Genomic DNA, 12,162 nt, shown 5'->3' on the forward strand with positions numbered 1-12,162 from the left:
ATGGTTAAAGTTAACATTTAATTTGAAGTTTCATTTACCTAAGTGTATTCATTATAGCCTTGATAAAATTATGTAAAGCGGCGTGTAACTGCTCAACAGCTATTATTGAGGCGAACCACAAAACATCCTTGTGTAGAAGGGGTTGAAGGATGGGGGCTCGTGTTTAAAGCCTCGAAAGCTGTGCTCTTATTTTCAAATTTTCTAACAGACATTTATAGGAGGCAAAAAAGAGGAGGGCTAAGCTAAAGGCTTCCTCCTAGGTAATTTTTTTTTCTGTGTCAAACAGTTCGTGGTAACGAACTGTAGTAAGGAGCGACCCGGCTCAATAGTAACCAAAACTCTAAAAAATTGAATTTTGATATCAATAGCTACATCAAAAGAATCGCATTTTAATGCTAATTTTAAATATATAAGTTTCATCAAGTTTAGTCTTACCCATCAAAAGTTACGAGCCTGAGAAAATTTGCCTTATTTAGGAAAATAGGGGGAAACACCCCCTAAAAGTCATAGGATCTTAACGAAAATGACACCATCAGATTCAGCGTATCAGAAAACCCTATTGTAGAAGTTTCAAGCTCCTATCTACAAAAATGTGGAATTTTGTATTTTTTGCCAGAAGACAAATCACGGGTGCGTGTTTATTTGTTTTTTTTTCTTTTCCCCAGGGGTCATCGTATCGACCAAGTGGTCCTAGAATGTCGCAAGAGGGCTCATTCTAACGGAAATGAAGAGTTCTTGTGCCCTTTTTAAGTGACCAAAAAAATTGGAGGGCATCTAGGCCCCCTCCCACGCTCATTTTTTTCCCAAAGTCAACGGATCAAAATTTTGAGATAACCATTATGTTCAGCATAGTCGAAAACCATAATAACTATGTCTTTGGGGATGAATTACTCCCCCAAAATCCCTGGGGGAGGGGCTGCAAGTTACAAACTTTGACCAGTGTTTACATATAGTAATGGTTATTGGGAAGTGTACAGACGTTTTCAGGGGGATTTTATTCAGGGGGCTGAGGAGAGGGGGCTATGTTGGAGGATCTTTTCTTGGAGGAATCTGTCATTGGGGAAGAAAAATTCAATGACAAGGGCGCAGGATTCTCTAGCATTACTATAAGAAAACAATGAAAAATAAACATGAAAACGTTTTTTTTCAAATGAAAGGAAGAAGTAGCATTGAAACTTAAAACGAACAGAGATTATTACGCATATGAGGGGTTCTAAAAATACTTTAGCATAAAGAGCGAGGTATTTAGGAGGAGATAAATGCCTTGCTCTTTATGCTAAAGTATTTTTAGTAATTTAAACTATTTATTCTACGGCCTTTCTGATTCAGAGGTCATTCTTAAAGAATTGGGACAAAACTTACGATTTAGTGTAAAGAGCGAGGTATTAACGAGGGTACAAACCCCCTCCTATACATAATAAAAATATAAGGTTATGAAAGTTTGTTACGTAAGCTAATTCTTAAGTTACGTATATTTTTTACTAATAAAAACGTTCGTTAAAAATTAAAAGTTCTAGTTGCCTTTTTAAGTAACCAAAAAATTTGAGGGCAACTAGGCCTCCTTCTCCTCCCCTTATTTCTGAAAATCGTCTGATCAAAACTAAGAGAAAGCCATTTAGCCAAAAAAAGAATTAATATACAAATTTCATTTTAATAATTTAAGTGCGTAGAGCCAAAACCAAACATGCATTAATTCAAAAACGTTCAGAAATTAAATAAAAAAAACTAATTTTTTTAGCTGAAAGTAAGGAGCGACATTAAAACTTAAAACGAACAGAAATTACTCCGTATATGAAATGAGTTGTCCCCTCCGCAACCCCTCGCTCTTTACGCTAAAGTTTGACTCTTTGCCACAATTCTACTTTTTAAAACAATTAAAAGTTTTAGCGTAAAGAGCGAGGGGTTGCGGAGGGGACAACTCATTTCATATACGTAGTAATTTCAGTTCGTTTTAAGTTTTAATGTCGCTCCTTACTTTCAGCTAAAAAAATTAGTTTTTTTTATTTTTACATAAAAGATTACCTATTGAGTACACTCATGTAAAAATCATTCATTCGAAGAACACACCTTGAAAACCGTAAAATCAATGACCTGTTAATTAAACAATGATGTTTCAGGAATGAGCATCTCCAGGGACTAATTTGAGAAAAAAAATTCCTTTTCAGAAAAGGAAGTAATTCAAAGAGAAGTGAAAAACCGCATTCCGACACATATAATTCAGACTTAAACTGCCATTAATTAAAATAAAAGAATAAACGAAACCCAAAGCAAAGAGAAATTAAAATTAAAAACAGACATTATCGTATCAAACTTAAAGCTAACAGATTCTGATTGGATGAATAATTAAATTTTAAAACGAGTAAAAATTAAATTAGACACTCTAGGCAAACTTAAAACGGAAAAAATATTAAATTTGGCTAGTAGAATTTTACAAAAGCACCCTTTCCATTAGAGTAATATCATTACAATGCGGAAGGGGTACATCGTGAAGACAACAGAGTATCCTTTACACGAAAAAAATTGAAGGTTCACTGTGTTATACTCAGAATCTTGTAAGCTTAGCAATAGGTTCTCAAACATGGGCTCCTTAATGCAAAGTCCATCAAAATGACCCATACAAAGGGGAATAAAACACAACCCTTCTTAACTCCTGCTTTAATGCGAATTCAACTGCTAACCTAATTTCCTACCTTAACCGCATTAGTGTTATTCTCGTACTTAGCACTAATCACTTTGATGTATTTGTCTGATATACCATACAAGGATAAGATCTTCGCTACAGCTCTTCTATCAACAGAATCAAATACTTGCTCATAATCTATAAAACTGAGGACCAAAGGTCTTTAATAACTCTGGCACTTCTCCATTATTAATCTAAGAGTGAAAATTTGTTCCACCCATCCTCTACCCATTCTAAAACCACACTTTTTTTTTTGCAACTTTGTCTACAGCATTTATCAGTCTAAGAAGTATCATATTACTAAGTAATTTGCTACCTACAGATACCAGGCTAATGCCTTCACACTCACTCTTATAGCCTGCCTTATACAGTGGTTTAATCAAGGTTTTCTAAAGTCGCTAGGTTACTTCCCCCTTTTCAAAAATCATATTCGTAAATGTTCAGTAACTTATTTTAAACTCAAAACCACTGTGTTTTGGAACCTTATCTACCACACTATTAACACTTGGGGCCTTATTATTTTTTTATTCTTTTAGTACTGTCGCTAATTCTTCCTCACAAAACAAATCATCTTTCACATCCGAGGTATCACAAACTTTCTCGTTTTCCTCTATATATCTTTTCCTACAACTCTACCTTTGTTTAACACGTCCAATATGTTCTACCCGTCTCTCTTTAACTCTTTGCTTAATACTAATTGTGGCCCCATTCCTATCTTTAACTGTGACAAGTCCAGTTTGACTACTCCCTCTCCATTTTTAATATGCCAGAACAATATTTTACTATTATGCCACTTGACACCTCCTTAGTTCATATTTTAGCTCTTTGTCTAATTTCTTTACATTCCTCTTGTTTTCATATGATCCATCACTCAGATAATTCTTGTACAAGCCCCTTTTCCTTTCTATTAAACAAAAGGCTTTTTCACTAATATTTGTAGCTATGCTCCTAACTTTCTTCCCTAAGACACCATCAGGCACTTCACAAATTCGTTTGGAGTTTTATGTGTCTAGGATCACACAAGATTAAAATGTATTTTTTAACCTAAGATTGTTGGAGTTTCGCTTACTAATGACACTTATTGCCCTATACTGTCGGTTTATTACCATGATTTGTTTGGCTATAAGCAAACGTGTTTTTTCCAGGGCTTTGGAGTCTGTTATAAGTTATACAGACTCCGACTCTAGCTATTTTCAATATACTGACTCCAACTCCGACTCCTGAAACTTAAAACATTATTGCTTTGACTGCAGCTCTGACTCTGAATTGAAATACTTCTCTTTTCATAAAGGCCCCTTCTCTTCCCTTTTTGTTAGAAGTATATAGCCTTATCAAATTATTTTCTAAATATAATTTTAATAACAATGTTAATAGCTTATATTTTACTTAAAAATTTTATAGTCTGCATTGCAAGAATTGCTGTAGTGTGCAAAAGAGGTGTCTCTGTCAATCTATTAAGCCTTTTTCTGTCTTTCTGCATATTCTATGCAATATACTTGGAAATATTGTATGTATATTTTCACAATAGTGATACAAATGATTGAATAAATTTTTATGTAGTACTGTAGCATTATAGTGTAAAAAAATCCTACTCACTATATTTGGCCTAAAATATTAATTTAGTACATTATTGGCACTTTTTAACAGTATTTAAGATCATTTGGCTTGACTCCAGCCTTTTTTGTGTATGCATAGCTCTGACTCCAAAGGGTATTACATTATTTCTGTTGGCCCGAGTAGATTCAGTAAAAACTTACTAAAATTTCCAATTCTTGACTCCGACTCCAAAACTCTGATTTTTTCTAGCTGGTAGAAAAGTATTTTCTGCAATTAGTTCAACAAAAAAACTTCGCTGTTACTTTTCACGTTGGTACCTTTTGTTATATTTTAATGCAAACTTCCAGCATGTATCTGCAAACCTAAATTTTAGTCTCGTATCTTTTTCCAGACTCTGATTCAGTAGCTAGGAAATAAATTAATTATCGCAAAATTTAGCTCTAAGCCTGATAGATTGCCATCAGGCTTTGTTCCTGCATATGGAGAGTTTTGGTGATAGCATTATTGTTCCTAGAATTTGGCTTTTAAACTAACTATAAATATTTTTTTGCCATATATATGGCAAAAATTGATAGATTTATTTGCCAACTATTGTTCATTTAATTATACTGTTTGCTTCTGTATATATTGTTTTTTTTTTATCTTTCAAACAGTTCTTGGTAACAAACTGTAGTAAGGGGCGACCCGGCTCAATAGTAAACGAAACTAAAAAACGGAATTTTGATACTAATAGATACATCAAAAGAAGCGGATTTTTATGTTGATTTTAAATATAAAAGTTTCATCAGATTTAGTCTTACTCGTCAAAAGCTACGAGCCTGAGGAAATTTATCTTGTTTTGGAAAACAGGGGAAAACACCCCCTAAAAGTCATATGATCTTAACGAAAATCGCACTATCGCATTCAGCATATCAGAGAACTCTACTGTAGAAGTTTCAAGCTCTTATATAGAAAAATGTGGTACTTAGTATTTTTTGTCAGAAGAACCGATCACGGGTGCGTGTTTATTTGTTTGTTTTTGTTTTGTTTTTTTTTTTTCACAGGGGTGATCGTATCGACCAAGTGGTCCTAGAATGTCGCGAGAGGGCTCATTCTAACGGAAATTAAAAGTTCCAGTGCCCTTTTTAAATGACCAAAAAAATTGGAGGGCACCTAGGCTCCCTCCCATGTTCATTTTCTCTCAAAGTCAACGGATCAAATTTTTGAGATAGCTATTTTGTTCAACATAGTCGAAAAACATAATAGCTATGTCTTTTGGGCTGACTTACTCCCCCACAGTCCCTGGGAGAGGGGCTGCAAGTTACAAACTTTGACCAGCGTTTACATACAGTAATGGTTATTTGGATGTGTATAGACCTTTTCACGCGGATTTTTTAGTTGGGGGGGGGGGGTTGAGGGGAGGGGGCTGCGTGGGAGGATCTTCTCTTGTAAGAATTTGTCATGGGAGAAGAGAAATTCCATGAGGGCGGCGCAGGATTTTCTCGCATTATTTAAAAAACAATGAAAAAATAATATAAAAAGTTTTTTCCACTGAAAGTAAGGACCAGGATTAAAACTTAAAACGAACAGAGATTATTACGCATATGGGTGTTCATCTCTTCCTAAATACCTGCTCTTTACGCTAAAGTATTTTTAGTAATTTCAACTATTTATTCTACAGCCTTTGTGATTCAGGGGTCAATCTTAAAGAATTGGGACAAAATTAAAGCTTTAGTGTAAAGAGCGAGGTATTAACGAAGGGGCGAATACCCTCATATACATAATAAAAATATACGAAAACAGAAGTTCGTTACGTAAGTTAATTTGTAAGTTACGTATGTTTTTTTTACTAATAGAAACGTTCGTTAAAAATAAAAAACTCTAGTTGCCTTTTTAAGTAACCGAATAATTGGAGGGCAACTAGGCCTCCTCTCCCACCCTTTTTCTCAAAATCGTCTGACCAAAACTAAGAGAAGCCATTTAACAAAAAAAATTAATACGCCAATTTCGTTTTAATTATTCAATTGCGGAGAACCAAAATCAAACATGCATTAATTCAAAAACGTTCAGAAATTAAATAAAAAACAAGTTTTTTTAACTGAAAGTAATGAGCGACATTAAAACTTAAAACGAACAGAAATTACTCCGTGTATGAAAGTGGTTGTTCCTTCCTCAACGTCCCGCTCTTTACGCTAAAGTTATTTACTGTTTTATAAAGTAGAATTGAGAGAAAGAGTCAAACTTTAGCGTAAAGAGCGGGGCTTTGAGGAAGGAACAGGCCCTTTCATACACGGAGTAAATTCTGTTCGTTTTAAGTTTTAATGTCGCTCATTACTTCAGTTAATAAAACTTGTTTTTGTTTTTTTTTTAATAAATTCAAAACTCAATAAACCGGTTTGACACTTATTTCCCTATGCTTTGTAAATATTTCTTATTGCCTTGGCGTCGACCATGTAATCTCGGAATACATGTAAAAACTATAATATTATTCATAATGAGCTATCATGGAGTCATTATCGAACGATGCAAGACAAATAAAACTTTAGAATTATTACAGCAGCCAAAAACGGACAAAAATAATAGTGTTTTTGATAACAATATAAATATGGTGCCCGATGATACGAAATTTGATAGAATCAAAAGAAAAGTCAATGGACATAAATATCCATAAGTAGATTTTAACTTTAAAGTTAGTCGCATTCGTGAGCTTACTCTAATGCTTAAAAAAGAATTTTAAATTTTGATAATAATATATTGATAGTGAACCTGTTGTTATGATGATATTAAATAATATAACCAATGGTATCAATTAAGGGAGGATTGCTTTTCTAGAATTTTTCTAGCCAACCCGCTTTTAAAAGTAATTTTTGTGTTTTCGTTGGAAACGCATTTCATTTTGTATTTCTTTTTGGTGTTTTGATTGAAAAAACTGCAAAATTGCCCCCCTAGGCTTAGAAAAAAGTGTATTCCAAATTCCCCGTCCAGAAATACATCTTATCAGGGTTGTCTGTCAAATTTTTGTTAAGTATTTTAGGTTTTCCGTTTTTATGAACCCTAAATTACTTGATAGCAATCATCATGAATCAATCGAATTTCGCATAATATTTTAATTGATAATACCCAATCAAAAAAAACTTTAAACATTCTTTTATTGATTACGGCTATAAAATTCTCTCACGAACAGCACAATTTAGCCATCACTCTTGAAGCATATTAAATCTGTCAGGTGCTCAGTCAAATTCAACTTCATCCCGTTTAAAATCACGATAAACAATGATTTAAGGGTTCCTGATAACATCGACCGACAACTATGGTTATATATATTTAAACTAAGAAATGTTTAAGCCAATACCTCATGAACCACTTCAAAAGTCACTAACAATTAGTAATTTCTGAAGGCTGAACATGATTCAACTGCATTGGAAAATAATGAGGTTAACATTAAACGGAGACAGTATTATTGGTACTGACATACCCGTAAGCAAAACATCCCGAAATTTGTCGAATTTTGTTCTTTAGAACATACTATTGAAAAATTCAAACTTTTCCATGAAAGTAAATTGCAACATTAAAATTAAGAATGTGAGTACTCCCCCTTCTTGCATAGAAGTTCAAAATTTTTATCATAACGTTTGAAGAATAAATACGCTGAAAAAAGAACAAGCTGATAAAATTTCAATTTTTTCACAGTGCTTTGAGGATGATTGACTCATTTGTTTGTCTTTGTTTCAAGAAATAGAATTTCCATTTACCCCTCCTGCGTACCTATATTCTTTAACACCTATATTAGGACAAAAATACTATGGATAAGATTATATATTCATTTATGTAAATTAATTTTGATTATTTTCTTTATTTTATGCCATTATAAGGACGTTCTGCATCCATAACTCACTATTTCAAAATAGAGCTAAAGCTCTGATAGAATTAGATGTACCGTCTCTACAAAGTCTACCTAGGATAGTATTTTCCCCCTTTTCACTCGCAGCACACTTCACAGCTTCTATTGCTAAAACAATTTTTCCTTTTAGATAAAAATTAGGGCAAAGCTTGATGAAGAATGATCACATTTTGTTGATTTTCTTGAGGTCGTTTAAATGAAGGCCATGGGAAACAAAAGTTTCAACAATGCCACATCTGGAGAAGATCTTGGCTTGGAAATTGTGATTCCATTGTATTCAACAATATTTATGCTTGCTGTAATTGGAAATACACTTGTGATCGTGACTTTGTCGAGAAATCGACGAATGAGAACAGTGACGAATATATTTCTTCTAAATTTGGCAAGTATTTTTTCCAAGTAATTTCAAGGTCCCAGATCCAAAAATAAACCTTTACTAGTCATATCAACGGTCATACTTAGGTGCTCTTTGTAACTGTCATAAATTCCAAGCAAAATAAAATACAGGAGAAATCATTCCTGAGCTCCTGAAAACTTGATAGAGAATCAAACAAGATTTTTTTTGGAACTTATTATTCGATATACTGTCATTTGATTAAGTGCCTATAACAGTTGTTAGACAGCTCGCCTGGAAAACATCTAGCATATTCTTTTTTTCCAAAGTCCAACGTTAAAAAACCTTACTTGACTAATCTGACTTCTGAAGCTTTTAATTTTCCGGCTGTACTTTGAGAATTTACCTTTTATCCTTCCAAACTTTTTACAAGTATGAAAACGAAGAAAAAAATCCAAGTCTTGGCAACTGAACTTATCATGTCTTCACAGCGTTACAATCTTTGCTAATAATGTTGTACAGGTAAGTTAAGATATTCACTTGATCAGTTTCTTATTGCCTAACATCATCTCTTCATTCCTATCACTTCCTAATTTAAATAACTTACTCATAGGCAGCGCAAAAAGGCCAGGGATGGCTCGAAGCACCAAGGCCTGGGGGGTAGGGGTAAAATCCCTCATTTAAACTTCTCATAGATCACATTATACGACACGTGAAAATTTCTAATAAATGAATTCTTTATCATTTATACTTATCTACGGAGACAAGCAAGAAGATAAAATGGAATACATCACTTTTAAATGCGTAACTAAGGACTGCTCTATTTGTATTCGCCTGTTCTTCAGAGTGTATCACCGCTGGACTATCATGTTTAAGTCAACAGCATCGGAAAAGTCTTTCTCGTTCGCCGAAAACATGGGGGAATCTAGGCAAGAATCAATCATGGCAATTCTCAGCAAATTCTTAACAGGCTTAGGCCTGCTAAATTTTCTTTTGGCACCAGCAACTGCAACAGGTGCTGTCGCAGCCAATGTGCAAAGTCGATTAGCTTGCTTAAGCTGATGTTGCCGGCAATTTCCTTCACCTAGGACTTCTCTCAGGCAAGTAGCGCCATGACAACTGAAACATAACTTTAAGTTCTGCTTAAGAAGCAGTAGAATCTGGAGGTCTTTCTTGGTTTGGAAAAAACGTTGCTGCTAGCTCAATATATGCGATTGAAACTCTTTTTTTAAAGGACGCTGAAAAACAGGATTCTAAGATGTTGTCTATAGAACTTATAAATAGAGATATTGGCTTGACTTTGAGCTCGACTGTTCAAACGAGATGGTCCAAGTCGCAAACGATGATTTCAGACGAAATTTGCCTCTGGATCAACTTCTCTCGCTCTGGCAAAGACTTTTGCACTGCCAATGAAACTGTTCATTTTATCCTCCGACTTTCTTTCGAAAAGTTTCTTCAGAGCTTCAAGCATCTCGATTGTATTGAGTGTGTTGATTTCTTTTTCAAGTTTTTCTCCTGCTATCCTGATCTTATACACGATTTTTTTTTTTCATAAAGATAAGGCTTCGCATCGGTATTCTTGATCTGTTTTTTTTTTCGTAAATGACTGAAACTATTGCTTCAAACTAAGTAACTACGGTATGTATGTTGTCAGCCCCAGCAGTTCACTGAGTCTGTAATAAGATTCGGAGATAAAGACTGTTTTCAATCGAAGAGAGTTTTTCTTTAGGGGTGGCAAAATGCTTTTTGAATGAAGAGAGTAACACGTATATTTTATCAAGGATGTTGAAAAGTTCAGTTATATCCTTTTTGGCTATAATTTCATTAAATTGACCAGACATCGCACTTGCATAGTCCTAAGCCTGGAAAGCTAGTTTATCCTCAAGAATGTCTCTCCTTGACAATGTTCCTGTTATACTTTCTGCCATACCCTACCCGGTTTTGTCATTGCCTCGCTAACATCTAATAGTCTCTTTCTAGGTGTCCCTTCTAAGCTTATATTGCGGATTACAACCTCAAGCTTATTAGAATATGAAGTATTGGGTATTGTATCACAGAAAAAATTGTAAACTCAACGCTTCGTCGAGGATATTCTGCCCGCTTTCTGCTGAAAGAAAGATAAAGAACTCGTTCTGAAGGACTGCGTGTAAATAGGTAAATTTGTATGATTTCTTTCGAGCATCAAGAGCTGCCACATATCTCGCAATAAAATGAACAATTACATCTTAGTTGCCGTTTTGTTCTTCAATTATGCTAAAGCCAATGCCCTGTCTTTGGGAACACGTCCAAGAACCTTTTCAAAATTTTTTGGATGGTCTCTTCACCTTTCGCTTGCTGCAAAACCTCAATTTGAATGCTTTTATCAAGTATGAAACCACATGACTGCTGTTACTGATGAGACGACAAAAATAGGACAAAGCTGGCTTGAATGACTTAGAAGAGAAAGGACTTACCAATTTTCCTTTCTTCGCCTTTACCTTGATCTTAATCTCGTGCCATTGTCGTGGACAGGCTTCCACTCAAGCTTTTTCAGATTGGTCGTTCCTGGGACGACTAGAGAAAATGGAGCACACGAAGTAGAAGGCAGTATCTTTTTCGATATTATCTGATAGTCCTCATACCATTCCAGATGAAAACAACCCCTGTTTCATTTCTTATATTGAAGAATCAACTGGGGACACAATCCGTATTGGTTGAAAAGGGCCATATGGAATAAGGTACATCCTTTGGTTTTCGCTAGAGAATGGCTTCCTTATTCCTGGACCATTTTGAACTATACTTTCAAAATCATCACTGCAACTTTCGGCAACAACTTTACTAATTGTTGAAATATTAAGAAGTTCTTCAGTGCAATCGACTGTTAACTCTTTATATAGCTCAAACACAGAAGATGATGTATTTCGTATTCCCACTAAGATATGTCTTGTATCAATGGAAAATTTTCCCGGTCAGTCTTAATTATGTCATCGGAACCAGCAACTAATGATATAGTGTATTCCAGCTTCGTAGCACTTATTAAAAAAATACCTCGTTGGGTCTTTGTTCGGAAGCGTCTTGCCCTATATTTGACTCTGTCTCATAATCTGTGTTGATCGACGGCGTGACACAAAAAATCACCGTAAAGAGCCGAAGACACACATTTGGAAAAATTTCTTATCTAATTTCTGTTCGTTAGAATTTTAACGTTTATCACTACTTTCTTCCCAGAAAAAAACTTACCTCTTGATTTGAATGAGCTATCCCGGCTTCTTCAAAAGCACTCCTGTCCTGGGGGAAAAGATTCTGGGTACGCAGCCAAGTCTTGCTTGTCCTTCTCAAGCGCAGCATCAGTCTCAACTCGTATTCTTTTTTAGATTTTTTCACTCTCCTGTATACACACGCAGGCCCTGTGGGGCTACTTTTACATGAACTTTAATTACTTTTCCATTGTGTTGGGGATTTTCTTGCCTTCTTTTCCACTCGTATTCAAAGTTTGACCAACACTCTTTGCGCGTAACCTTGTCTCTTACTTTTCGTTTGTTCATATTATCTTGTCAGGCTGTAGTTAAAATTTCCCAAACTACTGAACCATCAGACAGAAATAAATCACAAGCGAGCATAAACAGAATTATTAAGGCAAGCTGCAAGGCTACTAGTCCAGCTCCTTTGAACCTGGCTTAATTTAAACCATTCTGTTCAAACCCGAAACAATCAAAAAGAAAAATTAAACAA

The 12,162-nt window shown here is 34.8% G+C and overlaps 1 protein-coding gene across 2 annotated transcripts in view; it reads left to right on the forward strand.

Annotated features, from left to right (window-relative positions):
• LOC136041083 (cholecystokinin receptor type A-like) overlaps nt 1-12,162 on the forward strand; it is a 131,825-nt gene that overhangs the window by 5,784 nt on the left and 113,879 nt on the right. For both annotated transcript variants that reach the window (XM_065725639.1, XM_065725644.1), the window contains exon 2: nt 8,248-8,499. In XM_065725639.1, coding sequence (XP_065581711.1) covers nt 8,314-8,499 — 186 coding nt within the window. In that variant the 5' untranslated portion in view covers nt 8,248-8,313. The remainder of the gene's footprint in view (nt 1-8,247; nt 8,500-12,162) is intronic.

Source organism: Artemia franciscana, chromosome 2 (genome assembly GCF_032884065.1).
Source record: "Artemia franciscana chromosome 2, ASM3288406v1, whole genome shotgun sequence".
Lineage (NCBI taxonomy): Eukaryota > Metazoa > Arthropoda > Branchiopoda > Anostraca > Artemiidae > Artemia > Artemia franciscana.